Source organism: Harpia harpyja, chromosome 23 (assembly GCF_026419915.1).
Source record: "Harpia harpyja isolate bHarHar1 chromosome 23, bHarHar1 primary haplotype, whole genome shotgun sequence".
NCBI classification, from domain to species: Eukaryota; Metazoa; Chordata; class Aves; order Accipitriformes; family Accipitridae; genus Harpia; species Harpia harpyja.
The window spans coordinates 1,995,115-2,020,103 of NC_068962.1; the positions used below are offsets into that span (position 1 = coordinate 1,995,115).

At 42.6% G+C, this 24,989-nt stretch overlaps 1 protein-coding gene across 1 annotated transcript in view; it reads right to left on the bottom strand.

Moving 5' to 3' along the window:
- The window catches only part of UTP20 (UTP20 small subunit processome component), a 64,640-nt gene that overhangs the window by 18,780 nt on the left and 20,871 nt on the right, over positions 1 to 24,989 (bottom strand). The window contains exons 20-42 of the mRNA XM_052774316.1: positions 24,849 to 24,928; positions 23,912 to 24,155; positions 22,763 to 22,963; positions 20,943 to 21,033; positions 19,542 to 19,627; positions 18,853 to 18,978; positions 18,127 to 18,293; positions 17,397 to 17,605; positions 14,229 to 14,372; positions 11,721 to 11,800; positions 10,573 to 10,799; positions 9,460 to 9,604; positions 8,952 to 9,039; positions 7,430 to 7,573; positions 6,743 to 6,793; positions 6,501 to 6,653; positions 5,801 to 5,956; positions 5,261 to 5,401; positions 4,214 to 4,351; positions 2,773 to 2,912; positions 2,174 to 2,253; positions 1,036 to 1,325; positions 472 to 611 (exon numbers count right to left, since the gene is read on the bottom strand). Coding sequence (XP_052630276.1) covers positions 472 to 611; positions 1,036 to 1,325; positions 2,174 to 2,253; positions 2,773 to 2,912; positions 4,214 to 4,351; positions 5,261 to 5,401; positions 5,801 to 5,956; positions 6,501 to 6,653; positions 6,743 to 6,793; positions 7,430 to 7,573; positions 8,952 to 9,039; positions 9,460 to 9,604; positions 10,573 to 10,799; positions 11,721 to 11,800; positions 14,229 to 14,372; positions 17,397 to 17,605; positions 18,127 to 18,293; positions 18,853 to 18,978; positions 19,542 to 19,627; positions 20,943 to 21,033; positions 22,763 to 22,963; positions 23,912 to 24,155; positions 24,849 to 24,928 — 3,321 coding nt within the window. The remainder of the gene's footprint in view (positions 1 to 471; positions 612 to 1,035; positions 1,326 to 2,173; positions 2,254 to 2,772; positions 2,913 to 4,213; positions 4,352 to 5,260; positions 5,402 to 5,800; positions 5,957 to 6,500; positions 6,654 to 6,742; positions 6,794 to 7,429; positions 7,574 to 8,951; positions 9,040 to 9,459; positions 9,605 to 10,572; positions 10,800 to 11,720; positions 11,801 to 14,228; positions 14,373 to 17,396; positions 17,606 to 18,126; positions 18,294 to 18,852; positions 18,979 to 19,541; positions 19,628 to 20,942; positions 21,034 to 22,762; positions 22,964 to 23,911; positions 24,156 to 24,848; positions 24,929 to 24,989) is intronic.

A 24,989-nucleotide genomic window follows, 5' to 3' on the forward strand; every position in this document is an offset into this window, starting at 1 on the left:
CAGCTTAGTTCCCAAACTCTGCCCCAAACAGAGCAGAACTAATTACACTGCTAGCTAAGAGGGCTGCTCTTCAGGGCTGTTTCACAACCAGAGCTATACTCAAAGCCAGCCTCACAGAAAAGCTTTATAGTCATACACACACCTACTGTCTTTCAAGACATTTTACCAATTGTCTTTTCTTTCTATACATTGTTCTTTCCCCAGCTCTGCCACCCCTACCTCTGCACCTTGCATCACAGCTTTGCTCTTACTTAAGGATTGACCAAGTTCCTTTCAAACTTAGCTTTACAGAAGTCAAATGCTGACAGAGGGTAATGTCACTAGGAAAATGAGTTTCCAAAAAAAAGGTTTTGAGGACTGTAAGGGTGCCCCTCTTGGATTTAGCCTTGTACGTAACCACAGCCTGAGAAAGGTGCCTGCACTCATTCCCAGCACAATGAACAGCATTTAAGGAGCTCCAACAGGATTTACCTTGGCAGGTTGGCTTCCATCACTTCTTGGGGAAGACACTGCATCATCCTGACCATTGCAAAAGCTAATGGAACACGAACTACCTCATCATCATTCACAACATTGGATTTCACAAGCTTGTGTTCCTCGTCTCTTTTAACCTTTTTAAGAGAGCAAGACACAATGCACTTTTAATATACATAAACAAATCCTGCTTTTTCTCAACTAACCCTAGAAGAGGCCAACAAGGCAAGTTGCTATCCTCTGCTGACTACAGGAAAAACCCAGACAGCTAAAGGACAAGTAAGAGGAATCCCTGTGTTTTCAATACAGGAGCCACGCTGGGTGCTAGCAAGTGGCTGAGAACTTTTCAACAGGCTGCACAAAGTGAATCATTTCAGTCTGTCAGTAATCTCTCCATGACACAACAAAGAGGATGAAGCCTCTTCTATGCCTTCAGGTGGTCTCTCTCCAGTTGTGTCTATTTTTAATGTGCTGCATTTCCACTGGGCTCTGAAGTAGCACCCCAACATTTATAGTAGCAGCACAGGCCTGCAGAACATCTTTCCAGTGCCAACTCCTCACCTTTGCAACAATACACCTGTGCAATTTAGGCAAGATGTTGACTGTCACTGTCTCTTGAATGTGTTTGATCAGACACTCCAGCTCCTCTTTATTTCGGGGTAAGAAAGAAACAGGTTTGGTCACTTGCTCAGCATCTTCAGATGTCTCAGCTGCTTGCTTAGGTTCTGCTGGCTCCTCAGGGAGATTTTTCCCTTTCTTTTCCTCAATCACCTCCTCTTCCCCTTCACTCTGCTCCAATTCCATGGCTTCTTCAGCCTCTGCCACTGGCTCAAGGTCCATGGCAGCAGCTTCTGTCAAGTAATTGTCAAAAGCACAAGTAAATATAGGAGGCCACAAAAATCAAGCCCTTAAAAGAGACTCTTGTGATGGCTTTGATCTGGACAAAGACCTATCATCAATGACAGCAAGCAATCAGTAAGCATCAGAGTTGTTTTACTGGGTAGAGAAGCTCTGGCATGCCAGTTTCTGATAATCGCCCCTCAGGGCTAGGCTTAAAGCAACAACTAGGTTACTCTTGGGCTGAACTTCATAGACAGCTTAGCAAAGGTCAATGTGCTTGAACCTTAGAGAACTGTCATTCACTTACATTTGAGAATTTCACAAGGCAAGAGGTAGTGACAAGCACAGCTGTGAGATATCCTCCTCCTTCCTCAGAATATCCCAAAGGCCATAACATAGGTAACCATAACAGTGAAGAAGCCAAAGATGCTACTTTTTCCCATGAAATGGTGGGGAAAGCAAGGCAAGGACATACAGCACCCTTCTCAGGCTGCAGATAACCATGAGAGCAGTCAACATCAAGGACAAAAATCTCAGATGTGTCAGCAGCCACATGGGTGGGTGCAGACCTTGGAGAACCCCTCAGATTTGCATAAACCCAGCTGGGGCTGTTTTGACTTATGGAGGCCTGGGATGGAGAGGTAATGTGGAGATGGTTCCCCCCACCTCTCCTCACTTTGTCAACACACAGGAGGACAGTCTGCATTGCTCCCGAGGAGGCAAGTCAAAACTAGCTTCCAATGTGCACATTTTAAAAAGCTGGGAGTAGCTGACCTCAAAAGCAAAACACAAAATTTTGATAAGCTGCACTTTGAGCAGTTAGAGGTAGTGTTTCTACAATCAGGAGCAGAAAGCTCACCTTGGTTGTCAATGGTCACAAGCTGCTTTTCAAGCGTTTCATGGTCAAAGTGAAAGGCTTCCAGCACTGTCTCTAACAAGCTGTGGAAGGAAAACACAAAGACAGATCAGCCCTCCGCACAAAAAGGGGAGGCTGTATAGACCAATACAACAGAAAATCTTAAAAGCGCTTCTTGGAAAACTTCAAACCCAGTGACACTGCAGCATAAGGAGGTTTACCCTGAAATAACAGCCCAGGAAATAAAAACTGGCTGCTTTTCAGCTAGATGCATTCTGTGACCTAGCTCACTGTGAAACCTCACAGGCAGTGGTACTGAAGCAATGGAGGTGTCCCAGGAGCAGAGACAGCCTGACAGACGCAGAAGCTGCTAATGCTGGCGTGCACTCAGTGAGACACAGCGTGAGAAAGTAGGGACCTGTTAATCCTTCATAGTTGCAGGCTGCAAGGCCATGCCCACTTTCACTTGCATAAGGCCACCTCAAAGTGGGCAACCTCATCCCAGGGAAGAGGCTAAAATCCATGTGATGCTCCTTAAGACACTGAATTTTGCCTTAGCAGTCTTTGGTTAAACCTAGAGCAGCATTGCTCATGGTACCTACCTGACTCCTAGCTTTGGACTGATCTGTCCTGTTTGCAGGACATGGATGAAATGCTTTAAGTGGTACAAGTACGCTGACCACGACAGATGTCGGCAAACAGCTCCAACAACTTCAACTGAGGCTGTTACCATATTTTCATGCTGCCCAAAAGATAAAAATTCAGTTACTGTTACGCATTCATGATGAACGTGTGTCTAAAGCATACTTAAAGCAACAAGAGCCAAAAGAAGTAATGTCTGTCTAGTGGGGATGCTTGGTGTTCAGCCTTTAGATCTCCTCCCAAGCACCAGGTTAAAAATAAATAAATAAATAAATAAATATCACACTTCACCAAGCAGATCTCCAGACCCACTTCCTCCCACTTCCTCCAAATATTTCTGCACACATTTAACTTTTCTCACATAACTAAATCTATGGGCTCACCTGTGTGAAGAACTAAAAACCAGTCAAGATATCTAACCACAGACACATGGCACATTGCTGGGGTATGCTGATCAACTAGAAATACACATCGTTAACCCATTTCTGATGCAAAATAAGATGTGTTTCTTTCTTCACCAAGGTTTCAATCAACACATTTTTACCTCCCATTGGTCAAAGAGTGACTGCAGTCACTCTACTGATGGGCACAGTCTGAAGGGCTGCAGGTACTGGGTCCTGTGCCTAAGCTCTAATTGTTTCTAAGCTTCAGAATAATATTGCTGACAGTAAGCAATTAGACATTTGCTTGGTCTGACATAAGCAGCTCTACTGCTCTCCTGACAGTGTGCAGGGAACTACAGCAGTGTGAAACCTTGCTTTTCCAAGTCATAAGTAGAAAGTCTATCCACATTGACATCACAGGTAATTTCACCGCATATATTTTCAATAAAATGTATAGGAAATGACAAACAATATGTCACCCTTCGAACTTTAATTACAAAGCTGCTAATGATTTCAAAGGTTTTCAGCAGATTCCTGCAGCTCCCCTGTAACTCCAGAAAAAACAGTGTTTATTCCCACCTCAATTACTAGGCACAGCCTATGTTCCCCACCACACACATTCTGCTGCCAAACAGTAACTAATCTCACAAGTGAACAGGAAGAGAGAAGTTTGGAGGCAGAGGGGAAAAAAATAATTACCTGATTACAAAAAAAAGCAAACAAATATAACCCACATAAAAAAAAAACCAAAACAAAAAAACCCCCCAACCACGAAACACTTAAGAGATCCACCTTTGAGAAACAGGACAGGTTTAGCAGATATAGGATTGGGCCCAGAGTGCATCTGCACCTTCCAAACCCTCTTTCTGCCACAAAAAGAAGCACAGCGCTCTTGTCTGAAAGGGGAACACTCACTTCACAAACCTATCAGCCTTTTAAAGTGGTTAGTCTTTTAAGCAGAATGGTATACAAGAAAGGTGAAAATATTCAAATGGATGCATTCAATCTAAAAGCCTACCTTAAGCATTTTTTCATTAAAAATGGCAGTAGTAGCATAAGGCATGATGTAGTTCTGCAGGCATTTAGAAGACAGCACAAGCTTTTTTTCAGTGAGCTGCTTAGCCAGTTTCCTCAGAGCTCGTGCCCTCCTGTGGATCTGAGCCAAACATGAAAGACAGTGAATGAAGCCTTTGAGTCACAGCTAGCACAAGGGAGCACATACATTCAGCAGTTCTGAAAATGTCTCAATTTTAAGTAATGACATAAACATATTATGGTCATTTCCAAGGACAGGCCATGCCCTTTTCCTTCAGTCTCTGGGCTTTCACTAGCCTTTTGCCTCAATAAATATTCCAACTCAATGGGATATTTCACTGTGAATTCACAATCATAAGACTGTGCCATCCTAAGGTCTCAGACAGGGAAGGGAACTGAAACAAGATAAGGCCTGATAAAATTACAAGGAAAAAATTTAGACTCTACATATAACTATGGATGTAAGAAAGGCGCTCTGATTGCATTTCTGAAAGCGGGAGAAACACCGTATTTTCATACTGCAAGAAAAACCAGGAGACGAGGCTTTGTGCGACATTTATATTACAAAGGTCTGTGAATGAAAAGGGGCTGCAAAGCCTCCAGACAGAGAGCAGCAGGGAACAGGCTAGAAAAAACAAAGACCTGTTCCCTGCCTGTGTCAAAGGGATCCTCAGGGCACTGTGCTGACTGTGGGCTGGGTCACACACAGGTTGTAATGTGGAGTTGCCTGCTCAAGATCATGAACAATCACTTAAAATGAAAGCCATTATTTTAGCTAAATTAGGAAGAGGTAAAAAACAGGGCTGCTAAATCATAAACCCAAGAAATTTCTAGACGGAAATATGACTTTGATTCATGACCATCCATATGACAATGCCCACGTCCCTTTTTTTCAACAATATCTAATGACACGGGTTCAATTTCCCTGTAAAGACAGCACACAGATGCTTTGGAAAACATTACCCCACAGTAAAACACTTTTGTTTTGGCAGGGGGAGAAAGGCACTAGGGAATGCCTGTTGCCTTTTACCTGCATGTGTTTCATGTTCTCAAAGAAGTCCATGTCAGGATCATGGCAGTTGGTCAACTGGACCAAGTCCCGGAATTCAGGATTTGCTGGGAACGTCTGAATGAGGCAGGAAAGCAATGATGTGTAGTCCTGCTGGACGCTCTGCAAACAGCAAGCAGTGAACATTAAGTACCCCTCAGAGAGGTTGCTACACACTCCTCAGAACAGCAATGCTGTCATTTACAAATATTTCAGGCCAGCAAGTCCTATTCTTCGGTAACAGCAAATACACCTGTATTTCGGACTGCACATTAATTAAAGTTTCCCCTCCAAAGCATAAACTACAACTAAGAAAAGCTGAACAATGGCAAAGAAACAGAAGACAGATGAGTTCTATCACTTTTTAGATTTTAACAAGATTTCAAATGAAGGGTAAGTTTACAGTGGATATCTGCACTTCTTATCCCAGCAAGGGACTCAGAGAACTCATCCATAAATGCCTCATATACCCTGGTGTCCTGAAGACAGCTGGAGATGTGTAATCAGATAACACTGCCTTACCTCAGTCTTACTCTTCAGCCCCCTTCTGACAGACTCCAGGAGAGTGTGCTGGATTAACTCCTTGTAGTCATCTTCTGTGTGGTCAATTTCTGCCAGTCGGCGAATAAAACTGGTCAAGCAAAGGCTTGCGTTGTCACTAAGAGCCATATCCCCTAGCTGAGTGGATGAAGAAATTGCACCACGTGAGTCTGGATACAACACCTTTTTCTCCCCAAAAGACTGGACTGAACAGTACCACCAGACACAACATAACAAGGCCTGTAGAGACCCTGTCACTCTTGAAATCCTTCCTGCAGAAGTTCTAGTCCTGAATTAATGTCCACCCTTCCAATCAGGAAAAATCCTTTTACATTTACCAGCAGGCCCACGTAACCAGAACATGCTGCAACAAAAAGAAAAGCAGCTTTTCAAGACTGTAATATGCCTTTTATACAGTACAAATGGACTGAACAGTTCCAGGGCTTACTGATAGAAAGGTGCACCGTGCTCAGGCGAGCGTTCTTGCTGCACTGTATTTGCCCTTCCAGACACACAGATGAAAAGGCAAGTGGACAAAAATTAAAAACAGGTGTTTAAGACGACTAAAATATGCTCTCTGAAAGTTTCAGAGTGTCAAAAAACAGCCAATGGAAATAATTTGGAAGTTAGATCCATCACAGACACATGGTGCACAAAACAAGAGAAGGAACTTTCAACCAACCTGGATGGTATAGAAGCAGTTGTGCATAACGGGGATGAGGAAGTCAACATCCACTGCTTGCATTTCCTTGATGTGGGCTGTGATTGACTGGAATGCTGACAGACGTACATCGAAGTCGATATCATCGAGATGTCGTTGATCAAAGGCATTCAGCTAAGATAGAGCAACAAGTCATTCATTAAAAAGTCCAGAAACATGACAATACAATGTTGGGGAAAAAAGTGAGCAAAGAAACTGCATACCTTAACAACCTCAGTAATATATTTCAATTCACAGTCCAAATCAGATAAAGTCTAAAAAGAAACATAAAAGAAAACAGTTTAACTGTTATAGTTGTTAAAAATTTGGAAAACTCAAGACTTTACCACTTCAGAAAAAAAAATAAAGCAAGCACCAGCATCAATCTTTCTCCTGTTACAAGCTTAAAAAGAGCCATTCCTCCTTAAGTTTGAAGATGTGTGTTTTAAGTTCCTGAGTTTCTAAATAACTACACTGAGTGTTTCCTGGGTTTTCCTGCTGAAAAAAAAGTTATGTAAGTCACTTCAAAGATGTACAGAACAGCCTGACCGCTATAAATCAGTAAGAGAAGAATACAAATAAACATCATCTTCAGGATGCTGAAATCCATTCTTATTTCATAAAGCTGGAGAATTTGTTAGGGATGAAGTATGCTTTATTTGGCTTCTCTTATACAAAAGAACCCTGGTGATGCTCACATCAACCAGGCTGCAAGCCAAAATTTTTACAAATCTTCGTGCAGCTCATTAATTTCTATCATATACAATTCTGTTACTTTCACTTAACAGGTGATGTAGATTAAAAACGGTTTTAAGCTCATGTACAACAAAGATAAATACTGCTATTTATTTTGTTCTTGATCTCTTAGACTGAGTAAAAAAAGAACAGAAAGACATGTAAAAATGCAATACCTGAAATACCAAGCACAACTTATGTCGAGACAGTTTGTTCTGGATGACAGAAAAAAGCTTTGCCAGTGGTTTGAGAAAGCTTGTAGGGTTTGAGCAATGCCTCAGCAAGTTCTGCACTGTCTCCAGAATGTCAATCTCTGTACCCTGAAAGAGACAGATAACTGTCAATAAATATTGAAACCTCACGAAATTATTCCATTTCCTTGGGAAATATTTCAAGACAGAGTGAACTTAACCACTTTGCTGTATTTTATTCAGATCACAGATACTGAATAAGAACAAAGAATTAGGAGGACATAACACAATCAACAAATCTCTCAGAAGCACTTGCAACCTTTCAATTAGACACAAGCACAGTGTTGGAGAAGAGTGCCATCACAACCAAGACTTCTTTTTTGTGTCTCTCCTCAAATGACTCAAAGGTCAGGAGAACTAATAGAGCTTTAAAAAGCAGTCTTTCTTTAACTTGTGAAATGAACATTAACAGCACCATATACTTGTATGATCTTCCTGAATGGAAACCATGTATGGTCCCCTAATGACTCACAGATTTAAAACCAAAGAATCCTCTCTGAACAATTAAATGACCACTTGCAAAGCAGAAGCTACAGGCTGCTGCCTAGCAGTTCTTTCTGCAAACCTAAAATCTCTCATTAAGCAACTGTATGTCTTTTAAGAAAAAAGAAAACCCAAGCCTGGATCCAAGGATTCAGGCAATCAAGCTGAATAATCGATAGATTCATTCATTGTAGATGGGACTATATTTCTGAAAACAAGGTTTAGCAGTGAGGGAAGCCCAGACAAAATAGTCTGCCAACATTCTCAGTGCTTGATTTACCTAACAGTTTACAAAACCCTAAGCCATGGAGAGCTCTGCTTCCTTCAGCTGCAGCCCATATGCTTAGCATGCCTGAGGAATTCAGGATTTCAGGGAAGTTTCAGTTCTGAGATACACTTCTGTACCCACAGATGGATTCCTTAAGAGTGGAAGGACAACAGAACGGAAGCAGCAGATATGGGAGCATGTTAATAGCACTGTACAAAGTTTGCCTTTCATCCTGCAACAGACCAGTGTAGCACTGCCCATTACACAGCATATACTACATACTCAACCATATGTATTCATATTGCCGTCCAGACGCTGTGGCTTTGGATTTGGGGTGCATAAAATCCACAGTGAAGAAGAGCATTTATTTCAAACACTGCAAGGAATTTGGTGGATCGACTACAGTGGCAAAGGAGGTAAAGACTGCATAAAAACTTCTGCAGACCTTCCCAATGAAAAGGGGGAACAGAGTCAGCCTGGGCACTGGCATCCCTGCAAAGTATCCAGTAACTCGTACACATCAACACACAATGTCACAGCGTTCTGAGCAGACTACAAATACATGAAAACTTGATTTCTGGCTAATCATGAGAAATGGCATGTAATCAGTAAGATTTTTAACCGCATCTTAAACAAATATACTTTATTAAAAGAATAACATATGTTTAATAGGGAGGGAAAGTAATTTCTACCTACCTGCTCCATGTTACTCTGATAAAGGAAAGGGAGGAGAAGGCTCACAAGCACTGAATTCTGACTCTTTTCCTGTATAAATTTGCTGATCCTGCACAATGAGACAAGGTAATTTACTATTCCGTATCAATCCAATCACCAGTATAGAGCAAAAGATAACTCAGTCAGCACTAGTGCCCTATCACAGGGCTTTGTCAGCCCATCCAGGCTAATAGACTGTACCCACCAAAATCATGGTATCAGCCCAAGCATTCAGTTGTTCCCAAGCATTTCTGTACCTTTTCCTACCCCCAAGAGGCACTGGCGTTGAGTGCCAGCAAGAGAAACAGCTAGAATCAATTTCTGTAAACTTTTCACCTCAGTCACCAGCAACTTGCGGGTATTTTCAACTGTTCTAATTTTAAATAGTTCGAGACTTAACGTTTTTTAATTTGGACCTATTACAAAAAGCCTCTTTCTTCTTCCTTCCTTCCACCTTTTTAAGTGTTTTGAGCTCTAAAGAATCACTTACTTGGAAAGTATACTCAGCTCTTTGCTGACTTGAGCTCTATACTTCTTCTTTTTCACCTTCTCCATGCTTAACATTGTTTTGCTGAAGTACTGAAGTATGGCAGGAACGTGAGGCAGAACCAAGCGGCAACCTAGGCTGAGGGTCTCTGTAAGGGATACAACAGTTAGCAACACCCAACTCTGCGCTGCAAGCAACAGAAGGGAGATCCAACCCTACACAAAGAGGGAAACGCAGACAAAGGAGGTTTCATCAGTGGAAAATCAAGAGGATCTATGAATGTGCAGGGCAGGTGACTGCTGGGAACATGCACCAACACTTGCTGAGACCGAGTCTACCATGTCTGAGCTGGGACCAAGGAAAGCACACACAGAGAACAAAAGCTCTCCTCACAGATTTCAGTAACAGCCCCAGTAAGTGTGGGCTTATCAAAAGGTACCAAGGATGTTCCTCAAAGGTAGTAACCATCTCCTAAAATGGCTGGAGCATTTATAGATGTTGTTTTCTTTATTCTACCACCAACCTCTTGTGCAAATCAAAGCTGCCATAACAAGGGCACAGCAGTAAGTGCTCTCCTTTCCACTACCTTTGAGTGTTACGGGTGAAAGATGGCTCCACAGCATCAAACACAGCACACCACCCCTCCTGTCTACTACCACTCAAAGATAAAAGGAATCAATGGCAGATCTTTTTTGTCAGGGAGCACAGACTAAACATCAAAGTGATACATGACCACGCGCATATGGGGAGTAAGCCTTTATATAAAACTTGATGCTAGGCTCAGGGTCAAGCCAGCAATGCAGCTCTTAAAGTTACCATATCAGTCAAAGCCTCACAGACAAAACAGGTCAACACCACAAACATTTTCCTTCTTCATAAGGAATTTCTCCATGCTCAGGACCCTGACACTCAAATGTGGATCTCAACAGTCATTAGACAAGCAGGACTTTGCAGTTTTTTAGCATGTCAAGACAAATTTGTACACTGACGCTTCCATCTCCAGTGGGAGGTCTCCTTCCCTGGTATTCTCAGCCAGTGCAAAGACAACCTCATCATAATCTAACACCTCCATCCAAAGCACCCAACGGGCCTCTCACGACTCTTACGCAGGCATACCTTCTGTCATGTCTCCAGTGACCATGACAACACAGTCAGTCACGCTCAAACTGGAAACCTGCTCAGTGGGTTCAAAATCTGGGCTGTTGAGAAGGCTATCAGCTATGTCCATCACAAGACTGGATGTGGCCTCAGACAGATTCTTGGCTGACAGCACAGCAAACACATTTGACAGTATATCACACTCCGGGTGATCTGGCTGTTGCTTGGCCAGCAAGGGGAAATACCTGAGAGAAAGATTATAAAAAAGGCTGGCTGAAAATTTAAGTTGAGAACTTTATATATAATTCTTTTGTGCAAAAAGTCACACAAAGAGATAATGACTATCTTCTACTTCAATCAAGGAAAAAGCACAAAAAATGAACAACGTCATGAAAAATAGAATGAAGGGAGGTTGAGAGATCATCAGATCCCTTTTCTTGCTTCAAGATAGCATCATCTAAACCTAACCCTTTCTCCACAAAAGTTTGTCCAAGTCTTCTTTTAGTTTGCTCCTAACCTAATGATCCAAGACCATCTTTTTACAGAAGTTTGTATACAAAGTTCTTCATGCCTACAAATGATGTGTCTTAAAACAGATACTGGATCTTCCTAGCAAAGGAAAAGCAGTGAGTCTGTGGAAAAGGCAAAAATCACTCAAGACAGCCGAGCTGGAATTTCTCGCAGTGTCTGCATCAAAAAAAAGCTCTCCTACAACTTTCAGTATCAGAATCTCAGTCACAGATTCTGTGCTGAACGTGCCCACATTCTTTCATAAAATAGAAAGAAATAGGGAATCAAAAAACATGAATGAAATTATATATTGTAAAACTGACTTGGCACCTGCTAAGACTAAGAAGTCGTTGGTCAACACATGGACATATTCTAAGAAGTCAGCCCTCCTCCTCACCTGTCAGCTGGGTTTGGGCTACATATGTGCTTAAGTTGTTAATTTATGGGAAAAGCAGCCCACTAAAAAGAGAGTAACTGCATAAATTGGAAAGCTTCCCAACTGCATCTGGACTACTATCAAAAGAATAATGGCCTAATGGAAAAAGAAAATATAGGTTCCGACACAATTATTCATAACCTGTTAGTGTGCTCTTTCTTCCTTGAATTTCGTGTACTCAGGAGAAGTACTTATGCCTCTTTGTGAGGAGAACACTTACCTGGGATTCTTACTCCACGTGTGAATGAGTTTGAGCAGAAAAGTTGGAGAATACTGACTCTCTGAAGCCAACCTGCAGACCTAAAGGAGTTAAAAATCAGATACCAATGCAACACGAGTAGGTAAAGCCACTTAAAAACCTCACCTCTAACAAAGACCTCACTACAATCCATAGTTACCTTTCTTAGAAAGTGATTTCATCATCACTTTTCCAGCTTCCACAGTACTTGCGCAATCACTCTTAGATTATCTTACTTGTATTTATACACTATTCCAGCTACCATTTTTGCCCTCCCCTTGAAACTGGCTCCCCATGGAGCCTCACATTTGCTGCAGAGACCTAACAACCTCTCCCAGACATAGCTATGAGATCTCAAGCGCAACACCCAAGCCTCAGTCCTCCCACACTTCCTATGCCCTGGCCGCAGCACCTCCCATTCCAGCATCAGCTCTGTGCCTCCACAGCCTCGCTGCTATAAAAGCACCCCCTCTGCTCAAGGAGAGGCTCGAGCACTGCACTGCACCCCAGGAATGGGATCTCCTAACAGGGTTCTGTGTCCAAAACCCCCCCACCTAAGAGTTGCCCACCCTCGGCCCCACACAGTAGCTGCTGCTCCTTCACATGACTGGACACAGGCAAAAGAGACCCAGTGCACAGGTCTGGCTCCCTCCTCTCTGCCACTCTGCAACCCAACAGGCTGCACACAAGTCACAGCTGGGTTTCCACGCTGACCACAGCTGGACTGTCAGCAGGGCACTGCTAGCGAACACACAGGCAGGGAACGCTCCAGTGCATTCGGCGGCAATAGCCAGGATGGCGCATGTGGGGTTTGGACTAGCTCAGTCTGGGCTCAAGGCCTGCACATAACAGAAAAGAAAGCAGGTCTGACCATCACAGCCAGGGTCTTAGAAAGCTGCTTCTCCTGCCCCCAAAGGCTGGTAATGTTATTGCTGTCCATAAAACAGAGCTTTTCTGAATGCTGTACAATGAAGAGTAAACCGTTAATCCAATCCTGCAGGAACGCTGCTGTGCAGGCTAATGATATTGAGCCTCTGCAGCAAATTCCTGGGATATGAAGGGCAGCAAACTCCAGTTCCAAGTACAACAGGCTTAAAACAATTTGCCCTCTCCAGGAATTTTTATACACCTCAGTTCCATAGCCTTAAAAAAGGAAAGCACACAAGTCAAATGATTCTTCTGCCAAAAGCAAATCTTCCTGCAGTTCACCAGTAGAGACTGCCTTTAGAGGGAGCTTCTGGATCACACTACCATCCAAGCTCCAAAACCAGCTCTGTCTTCCTGACATTGATAAGGACAACAGGAATTCTAACTATTTAACAACAATTTTACATCTTGTTCAGATTTACTTAGCGTTTCCAAACACAATACTCCCCGAAAGCATTAACTGCTTTGCTGACTTAAAGCCCGAACCACATGCTTGAACTGCTCCAGGACTGCAGTAAATGTTCACTGCTTTGCCCATGTGGCACCCTGGCCTTGAAAAGACTCCATGGACAAACCAGGACCATAAAACTCTATGGTGCTCAGCACAGTGAAATACAGAGCTATATGTGCTGCCTGAAACTATTTTATGTACTGTTTGTCCACATACACATACTACACATCACATATTGTTACTGGTAGAGCAGAGAAACAGGGTAGGAGTAAACAAACACAACGTTTAGAGATCTGGGGTTTCCTACACCACAGCAGTTACTCCTGGTGCTCTCTGACAGGCTTTTTTGCCGCAAGGAAGTTGGACGTATGGATACCTCAAAAGCCTCAGTGGAAGAGCTCCGTTGGAGTCAGCCCATCTTGCTCGGTTACCCTTTGGGTGGAGGCGACTGCCTTTAGAGCAGAGACAACCCAGCAGCTGGTACAGGCATTCCCTGATAACCTCAGAGCCCAGTGCACCAACACCACCAGCACAATCTCATTTTTAATATTGTGTGTTTTCTCTTCCTCTCACAATAGCGCATTTTCCCAACTCAGAGGTGATCTGAATTTCTCTGAAGGCCACAACCCTGTGCTTTGTCGCTGTGCTCACATGGGACTCCCAGCAAGCAGGTACAAGAGACACAGCCCACTGACAGACCCTGCTGGGTCCTTTTCCTGCAGCAGCACTTGTTTCAAGAGTCCCCTACCACAGGCCCAATAACCATCTCACAGAAAAGTAACAAAGTGCACCTAGAACTGACTAGTATTACTCTGCTTCCCTGAAGCATCCAGGGAAGAGTTTGCTTCTGTGCTTAAAGAACAAAGAAATGGCATCCATTTTATTCAGACGAATTAATTTGCACTTCAGCCTATGATTTGATTCTTCCAGGACAAATCAGACATGAGCCAAGAAACTGGCCTTGCACAGATACATCAGAATGCCAGAATCTGTCTGAGGCCGCATCCAATCTTGTGACGGACATAGCTGACATGAGGGACTCCAGTGTAGCTGGAGTTCTACGAATGGTACATGTTATACACAAGCTGTTTGGAAGAACAAGAAATACTTACCTGAGGCCATACCACTGCATGGAAAACTGCATCAATCTCTTCCACACTAAAGCTGTAGGTCTCATAATCAGAAAAAAACTCTGCCACAAGCTTGAGTCCAAGACGTCTCAAATTCTTCAGTGGATTAATCAACCTAGGCTGGACCTGTAAAAACAAAACAAAACCCCAGTAAGACCTTTGCAGAACAACTACTAACTATTTTCTCTGAAATTAAATACAGCAATTAATTGACCACAGATACAACCTTTGCTGGAACTATCGCAGCATTCTTCTGTGTTCTCCTGTAACTTGTTCACAGTAGCAATCTACCTCTCACAGCTGACCTCAATTTTTCTAAGAGGTGCCTATTCCTGCACTGAGTCAGTTACACAGGACTCCTTCAGCTCATGAAAATCCATGCTGACAGGTTTGCAGTAGCATCTGCCCTTTTTGGACAAAATGCAGAAAGCTACACCACAGTTACATTTCCAGTCCTGACACTTAAATAATTCTCTTTTACACAGGAAAGGACCCATATCAGCTCTCAAAAACGAAGTTGTACTTTGCACACTGAAATCTACTGGGAAGAAAATAAATCAACAGACAAGGAGAAGGGGGAGAAATAGAGAAGGCAAGAATATGAATCACTTCCTCCAGCGGTGCAGGGGAGGAGTATAGCATTTGGTTACAGGAGGATGCTTCCTGTACCCATTTAGCAGTTATGTTCCATAGCCTTTCTTGGGGAAAATATTTCAGTAAGAAAATCAGCCACACAGCTAATCATGAAGTTATTCATGCACTGCTGCATTCTGACTCTTCTCCCTGAGAAGAGTCCTGACTTGAGTAACCTAAAATGTTTCCATACTGTGCAATGCAGCTCACAGCACAAACATGAGGTAGCTCCCCAGTGCAGAGGTACTGAACTCCAGTCTCAGAAACAACAGAGCCACATCAGAGCAAATAAAGGACGCTGTCTGAGACTGGACCTATGTCTTGCATTCCTGAGTCTCCAGTACATATCACGATCCCCCAAACAGAATAAACACTTATATCTCTTATTTTGCAAAGCAGCTTTGGTGTCAAAGCCTCACTGAAAGACATCACAATTTTTTTATTTGATATACCTATGGACTTCTGAAGACACTACCCTCTACCATGCAATACACTTCTATACCCCCTTTACACCCAAAATCACAGGTAAAAAGACAAAGAGAAGATGGTGGAAAATGTACCAAACTCTTGCCCAGGACCTCCTAGGTTGTGCTGAACGTGTACTAAAGGTGTGCAATCAGCTTCCAGGCAGCAAACGAGCTGCTTGAGGGGCCAAAGAAAGCACAAACCAGGCTACTATTGCTAATGGTGACACCCAACCGAAATAATTTTGGGTCTCCCACTGTTCAATTGCCATAAGAGCAGTGCTCCGAGATTGAGTCTTTGAGAGGACAAAGAAACTCAATGCTGAACACAATCAGTAGGAAATGGTAAATGAATAATTTGGCTTAAAACGGTCAAAGTTGATGTTTAACTCTCCAGGCAGCATCAGCCTGCAATAAATTACTCTCAAATTCCAAGAATGTCTTCTAATCATTAGCCAAGATAAACAGATTTCTCACACTCTTCCTTGAGCTTTTAACATCTCATGGGCTAATGAAGTGCTAAATTAAGTTCAGACAAATGACAGACTATCACTCCACACATTACATAATGATGACAGGATTACTGTAGTAACCGTGGCAAAATGTGACTATCCTAGCAATGAATGAAGCAGCTTTTAAAACTCCTTCCCAGTTTAAAACATGTAGGCACATGCAATCCATTGCTTAAGTCAGACTATGGGATGCTGCTGTCCTAAAGTTTGCTTATCCCCTTCATAAATTAAGACAGTTGCAAGGTTCTGTGCAGCCTGCAGGCAACTATGGGACCTTGGATGCCATGTTTGATGGACTGTTTCCAAGGCAAGTTCTAACCTCGAATGCTCACAGATGGGTCTTGGCAAGAACACACATGCAGGGTGACAAAACATTCATTACCTAACACCACTTGCTCAGTCTACCATCACAGAATTACTTTCAACACACCACTTGCTCAGCCTATCATCACATAATTCCTTTCAACACCGCAGCGATGATGATGACTGTGCAGTTTGCTTGTTTCGCACCTAATATACAATCAGGCTCTGCACCGGACCAGACGAGTTTTCCTTTTCCTATTTGGACTGAAGCCTGGCAAAGGCACTGGTTTCAGAAAGATAGAAAAGCCTGGCTCAATGTCATAGTTTCCTAACAGCTGGCAACAGACCCCCTGAGCTGGCTGAGCTAGAGCTCAGGGATCTCTGTGCTGCTGTCCTGGGCACAGGGCATCAGTAAGCCAACATACCCCATCTTTAGCTGAAGCCAATCTTTAACAGAATGTTTTCCTCATCTGACCCTTTCTGCATGTACAGCCATTGCACAGCAAGGGAAAAAACATTCACAGTGCTCTGCAGACACCTGGCTGAGACCCAAATTGTGACACTGGATTAGCATGATTACTCCTGATACAGAGCTGAACATGCTTCTAGTGTGCTGAAAGCATGGCTGGTAGCCATGTTGTCCCTGTGTCCCATGACAGGAGACAATCACTGTAGATAATCACTGTGATCATCCACAATGCTGAGCTCCCCTGGGGTCTAGCACTGCAACAAAACACCTCAAAGTTGTTTTGCTCTAAAGTCCTCAGGCAAGGAACTTTAAATCCTCTCCTTCCCCTGCTCAGATGTTTTATCCTTGCAGCCAAGCAACTACATCTTTAAGGCCAATTTCAACTTCCAGCCATAAGATCTTGTTACGTCCTTACAACAAATCACTTAGCTCCCCCTCACGCCCATGTCTCCACAGAGCAGGCAGGTAGCAACGCACAGAGGTCACCTCCAACTCTCTCTTCAGTAACTCAAACAAAAATGCAGTCCAAAGCAGCTTTCTAAATACATTAACTCCGCCTGCACTACCTGAGCTCTGTAGCACTTTCAGACAAGTATCACTGGCCTCTGTTTTGACAGACATCTAATTGCTAAACTTCACTCCATGCTGGCATTAAATTTATCTTTACCTGAACCAGTGAAGGTGTGTGTACATGTGCAAGCTAAGGGGAGGAGGAGGGAAAGGAATTTAATTTACATGTTTGTTTGTATATCATTTGCATATATTGTACCTTCTCTCTTTGCTGGAGGATGCAGGATACCACAGCCGTCATGCAGAGCAGAATCTGTAGAATTTCAGGCAGGTACTGATGGATCAAATGTCCCATGTTTTTCAACACAACTTCAAGACCATTGAAGAGGCTATGCTGACGCCCAAGAGGCAGGACTTTAGCTAAATCCAGCTCTGACATACTTCGAAGCACTGCAGTCTGGCAAGGCCCTGCAATAGGCAAAGGGACAGCAACTTATCTAGAGAAGCCCCATGAAGATATTCACTACCAAAAATAATTTTCAATGAAAAATAGTATCATCTGGCCCTAAATTACAGATCCTCACATTCAGCTTTTTACATAAGGACAGCTCTAGGTATCCATCTCTCTCTGACACTCAGACATCTCCCACTGCTACAGTATCAGAGCACTTTACAACCTTTGTTTATTGCCATCATATGCAGGCTAGCTTACAATGCCAGCAATTGCTCATTCCTGGCCTGCTACAGCTTACTTGCACAGCTGTGGCAGTCATTAAGTTCTTCTGACCTTGAACCTGCAAAACAGAGCAATCGTGCTTTGTAAGAAAAAACTCAGGGGAATCTCAGTCCTTATCAGAAGTTTACTTTCATCCTTCCAAGGCACTGTTAGAGACAAACTGAAGCACATAACAGTACTAAGCATATTTAACCTCCCACATCTCTACAGGTCAGGAAGTACCATACCCCCAGGTTCTACTGCCTGTACCTACCATTACTGAATTGCTTCACAGCTTCGAAGAGTAGATCCAAGAACATCCGTATCTCTTCTGGCAGTGAGCCGGCAAGAAATCGCAGAACGATTGACATGCGAGTGCCCGCTGAAGACTTGCCCTGTGTTTTGCTCCCTGTTTTGTTTCTCATTCTGCCATAGAGAATTCTTCAAGAGCCAAAAAGAGGTTGCATTAGCTTTCAGCAAGCCATCTGCTTCCTAGCCTCTTATTCTGCAGGAGAAACTCCATATAAAATATTCTCTAGTAAGAACAAGCTGAGTGGAAGTCTCCTCTTCAGGGTCTCCACTGAATTACTACACATTGCCCAAAACCATCCCAGTGAAAGATCAGCTTCTGCTACTACAATGGAAGCTTTGCTGGAGACTTCAGGTATAAAACTAGTTATCTGCACAACAACTTGCATCACTATATCTTAATAAAAATAAGTGGCAATACTCGGTGAACTGAAATGTTCTCACAGTTCTCTGTAAGCCTTAGCAGAAACAGTATTTACCAAAATGCTGTTTTTAAAGAAAACACCATTTGCATAACACATTACATAAATGTGTTAATAAGGAAACCATACAGAACATCACAAACTAAGTCATCAAACTATACCATTAACCATAGATTTATCTCAACTGTTTAAAATGAGAAGCAGCAGCATTACATCTCTGCTCATGCTACTTTGACATGAAACTTTTAAACCCACACTTCATGACACACCTCATAAGAACAGGGATGAGATCTGGTCGATGCTCCATTTTTACCACTGAGGTCTCCTCAGAAATACTGAAGTGGACTATTTCTTCTTTAAAACTCTTGTCCTCCAGTAGCCTTTGCAAATTCTCCCTGAGAATAATAAACATTATTTGAGGGCAGGTAGGGTTATAAAAATAAACAGACACACACACATGCATCTATATCTAATTACCTACCTATCTAATCTATGCTGTATATAAAATATTAAAGTACTATGTTCCCACCCTTTTATCAGAAAATATTTTAAAACCCAGCAAGTTCAAGCTAATTATGTAGCAAAGTACCTCCTGGACACACTCTGAAGCGATTATTCAAACACAAACTACAGTTTTTATGCTGTCACTTTGGGTGGTTATGATTCACCAGTACAAAAGACCCCTTTGAAAATGATGCAACTACTAAGCACACGCTATTCTGGGACAGAATGAAAGTGATGCCATTTTCCTGAAAACCAAAAAGAGACACTGACCAGCCTCAAGACCTTATTATTTCATTTTAGATAGGAAATACACGGCTGGCTAAAATTAAAACTTATACATACGTCTTCAACAAATACAGGAAAGGATCTCTCTTTGCGGCAACTGACCCCAAGCAGGCTTCTGATATGACAGCAGGCTCATTCACAGATGCTAAAATAATATAAAACCTTTTACCTGTATGGCAGTAGATGAGGATGCTTGTATGTCATTATACAGTCAAGAGCTATTCTCTGTACACTTTGATCTTGATGGGACAGTAACTGCAAATGACGAAAGAAAGAAGTTGAGTCCCTATCTAGAAGACAGAAGTGCTTATTGAAAATAGTGAAACAACCCAAAGGCTCCAAGCTCACGGACTAACTTATCAAAATGAAACAGAACGTATGTGTTGCCAGTATAAAGCGAAGATGTGAATACACAACAGTCACTCATAAAAAGTGGACACGGCTGCTGGTAGCTCATATACACTTCCCCCCCCATCTACATAGGATAGTTATAATATTTGGTTTTTCGTAATTGTCTTTTGGACCGCCGTCAGCTTGCGTTTTCAGCCTCCAAAACCAGTTACCAGTTATGTATCTGGGAAGACTGGATTAAAAAGCAGGCTACCCAAACCAGTAAGTGATGAAGTAATCTCTTTTCTTATGTCAGGCTGTTCTTCACACACTGTTTCGACCTTTACATATCTGTTCAATATTTATGTAAGAATACAAGCAAACACATGGACCAACTCTTTTCCTAAGCAAAACTCTGAGGTTGACTGAAACAGAGTGGATGTTCTTTAGAGCTTCTCAAATCTGGGGACTAATGAATGGACCTTCCAACTCCCACACCGGTACCAGGTGAAACCTAGGGAACTAACAAGTTCATGCCACTTAGTATGGTTCTACAGCCCACTGACCACAGCCTCAGGGAACGCAGATTGGGAACAATTAGAGCAAACCCTAATGATCTGAACAAATCCACAAATCAGGAACCAAGAAAACCTAGTAAAATTAATAAAACACCCTTTTAAGGAGTGTAGGATAAAGACTTACAATCCCTCTTCAGAGTCCTATTTTTCACAATCCCTTCAGGGAAATCCCTCAAAAAGGAATCTTATCAAACTGAGTATTCTTCAGGAAGAAATTCTGTTTTCTTTATTTGATGCATAATGATCTGTTGTTCACACTGACCCTACTCTTTGTAGATACAACACTGTAGGAGAAGGACAAATCTCCTTGGGTCTTCGCCAAGCGTTGGATTCAAAATCCTCTTCCAGACCCTGCCATGCAAGTGGAACAGACTCCCTCTACAGCCACTCCTCCACCTTGCCAAAGACTACTACTTGTCTGTGCCAGATCTGTTTGCATGAGCCACTCCTGACAAACTAAGCCAGGTATCTCACGCAGGTCTTTGCTAAAGGGGCTCATATCAAGTGAAGCCTGCTAGGAAGTCCTCTCAACGACAGCTCCTTTTTCAGCTATCATGCCTGGGTTCAGAAAGTGACAGGCTTCTGCTGACTCAGACACTGCATTCAAATAACAATGAGTTCACTTATTAGCAGTAATTCTAAAAGCCAGCAAATAGCATCACCTGGGTATATAATGCGTTCAACTTCTGCTCCAGATACAACGCACGAGGATTTGAGAATTTAGAGAAAACTTGTAAGTGGGCTATTAGTTGCCTGTAAAACCAAACAAAAAAAAATTTTTTTTAAATGACCAGAAGAGACAATCCTGCATTATCATAAACAAATGGAGACCTTTTATTAAAACTGATTAACAAGAAAGCAAAAAAAACCACACAAGAGGATCCCTAGTCTACAGGCCTCCATTTCAGAGACACAGCGAGAGGTATCTTGTTCCCTCTCCTAAGCAGCTCTTTCCAGAGCTTCACTGCACAGAGAAGGCCATTTCCTCAGTAGCTCTAGATGGGCTCAGCTTTTGACGAGAAAGGAATACAAACAGCCAGGATGCAGACTGTGCTGGACTTATGCTGGGCTGCAAGCACAGATGGGACTCAGTTCCTCTAGAAGCGGCTGTGTCACCCCACATCTGCCCTACCTCCACTTTGTGGGAGAGGAGAGAGATGACCAGGATAAGGAAGGTGTGAGATCTCCTCTACCGTATGCGCTGTGGGGCTGGCAGAGGCTGTCCTCGTCCAGCTGCTCCCCCTGGTAGTTTACGCTGAACTCTCCAGACACTTAGCTGGGCCACTCTCCCCCATGGGCTCGGCCGAAGGACGAGTACAACACCTTCCAGCAACCCCACGCCAAGTTTGGGGCAGGCATGGGTCCTCCCGCTGCCTCAGCCAGACCTCATGGGCCGCGGGGTGCAGCCCCACCAGGGCTCTCCTACCGTGGCACAGGCCTGACTGTGTGAACTGTCCAGGGTGAAGGCAAAGGGAGGTCAGTCCAGAACTCATTAACACACCTCCGGTAAATCTTTTATGCCTTTGTTACTGCTACCAGGAACTAATGTTTCCACTTAAGCAGATGGACATTTTGAGATGGAGGTTGAAAAGAAAAAAAAAACCAAAACCAAAAAACTTGGACTGTCACTGTATTTTAATTGCTGCTAATTTACAGATACAAGCCAGAATGTGGGAACAAAATGAAACACCTATAAGACACCTGGGATTAAATGACAATTCAGGTTACATATCAAATACTTGTCATACTTGTTCCAACATGTAAGGTGACATTTTGAAGTTCTCTGTCATTACAAGGGCCATCCTTCGCAGAAAAAGTGGCAAACTACAAATCTTTATGATGTATTTGTAACGGACATTTGTCAGAGGTCACCAGGGTAAAAAGACTCTGATTAGACAAATTGTGGAGAGTTCATACAAAGAGTCACTTTCTCCGTGTATTCAGCACTGCAAACAATGACATTACAATGGCATGTAGGTTCAGTCTAAACTACCACCAAATAAAAATCTTTGTCCCTAAGCAGATGACTGGGACCAAGATTTCTAACAGGTAGGCAATGGCAGAATCCCAGTATTAAAATACCTAATTGAATAGTCTCATTTTTTGAAGTGTTTGGCAATGCTCGTGGTTTTAAAAGACCAACAGATCCACACAGAGAAGCCAGGGGAATGCAGGTACAATGACCTCCGAAAACTTCAGAATGGCTTCAGAATACCACATAATTTTTGCTTAAAGTAACACAAACCACAGACTGTCAGCAGGTAATGAGATAATGATAAAGCCTGGGCAGGGTCTTTGGATGCTTAGTACTGTGCAGGCAGAGTTTCTGACTTTCAAGTGCTTATAATCCACTGAAAAGTTGTGAAGTGCAAGCAAAAGAAGAAAAATGAATATATATAAAAACATAGCTTTTATCTCAACATGAGCTACTGAATCTGCCTTTCCATGAGAGCACTAGCAAGGGAAAACTAAAAATACTCACTTAGCAGCAGCTCTTCTTGTTTTCTTTTTCAGTAGTCCTACAGTAATCTGTTCCCCTTCTTCCTTTTCTTCTTCCTCCTCCTCCATAGCAGCATCATTCACCTCTTCAGCAGGTATTTCTTTTGCTGCTACTGTACCACTAGTTTTCTTTCTAAGATCCTGAGATGGAGCCACTAATGAATCTGCTGGGTAGTACTCATTTCTGTGTTTAAAAAAGAAAGAAGGAAGGAATTAAGCAGCATAGCATTTTTCAGGGTTTCAGGGCAAGAACAACTAAAAACTCCACAATCCACCATTCTCATTGTTAATGACACTATATGGCTAAAAATTCCCAAAGAAGTGTATTTCAGTAAGTATACACTTCTTTGCCTACAAGTTAGAGATATAAGGCAGTGACCAAATACATTAAAGGAGACTGAAGGTACCTGGTGGAAAGGAAAAGAGACATGAATCACTGAATTACTAGAGGTCTGTAAAGAGGTTCTGTGGAGGGCATGGGGGTTGTGTTTGCTTGAGTGGGCAGGTGAACAGTGAGTATGGCAGTGTGAGAGTAAGTGAGGAAACTAACCTACTACAATATGGTTCAATTTTTCCAGGAAGGCAAGCAAAACATAGCTTTTCTAATCATAGAAAAGGAGTATCAGAAACCTTCCCCTGCCATAAGATCACATCGACCCCACGTGCATCATACTATCTGATATGTGCACACATGCAAGCACACCACTGCTCTCCCTCCAGAAGCAGGAAATTGAACTAGCCTCTAACAAAACCAGTATTTTCCCCATCTTGAGGGAAAATATTTTGGTCTTCTGTGGTTCCATATTAAAATGTATTTTCATTTTTAAAAAAAGTTACTTTATTTCTACTGAAATCACTCTCTAATGGTGTAATGAGTCTGTGACAGTGGCAAGTCAATAAATGAGAGACTAAGCAGCAGAAATGTATTGCCAGTTTAATTTCAGCCTGCTTCTTGTGCGATGTTTCTAACAGAATCCACATTTCAATCAAAAGGTTATCTTAACTGGAAAGAGACATCTCATCAGCCATGCATTCAGGAAATAAAGTCTATAACGGGATAACCAGAGTCTTAAAGCTCAGCAACACACTGAAAGCAATGTGTCCTCTCAAATGAAAAATAAATCTTACTTACCTAATAAATCTCAAAAGAAGTGGGGAAAGTTCCCTCGACCTAGGCTCCACTCTGTCCGGAAACTTATCCAGTGCTTTCCACAGTAGAAAACGGAAGTTTGTGTGGTCCAGCCGCTCACTGCAATCTGTTCTAGTCCTCAGCTGCTCCAGGAAGACAGTCCCCACCCCTCCTTCTGGCATCTTCTCACTTTCTGCTTCAGCAATGCTTTCTTCCTGTTCATCTAGTTCATTTTGCAGCTCCATTTCTACAGAACAGATGAAGAAAATCTCTTCAGGTTACTTCATTATCACTACTAGCAAGGGATCAGTCCCCCATTACAAAAGTAATACTTCTGGTCACAGGTACCTGCTCAGACAATTGTATTTAACACTGACCTGAAAGACCTGCGTTGCTTAGAAAGTATTCTAGGATGCCTTACAGCCCTGATACGTCTCAGTTAAGCTCTGTTCTCTTGAATAACACAGAAGTCCACAAATGGTTGCATGCTCATGGCTCTATCATGAAATCATAGATTCCATACACCCACAGCTAAACCTCAAGAGCACACCCAGGACAGACACCGTTTGCAGGAATTCAACTGAATCTATGCAGCAGAAAGATGGTGAGCCCCATCATACAGGTTTTGTCATTGCTCCTGATCAGTCTGGGCAGAGCCAGCCTTAAGCAGGGATGAAGCTGCTGCATGGCTTCCTGCAACCTGCAGCTCCCTCCTGTAATGCAGGTGCCTTTTCTATATACTTCTTGGTGTTTAGGACAGGAGGAGACACAGTTTTCTCCCAGGCCTCTCCATTCCTGTCCTGGACATAACACTGGTAGTCAAGAGCCCTGGTTCTGCATTCCCCCATCACATGTAAATTTGGGGCACATAAAAATGCAGTCATGTCATTCACAATTAGCTGGGTTACTGTCATAATAAGATTTAGGATCCATGACTTACCAGCATAGGTAGCAGCCCTCTCCAAATGTTCATATAAGACCTTCCAGAACTGTTTATTCTCCATTTCCTTTGCATAAGAACTAACAAAGCATAAGACAGCACAAAATTAAAAAGAAAATAAAAAAAGCCATGCGTCACTAG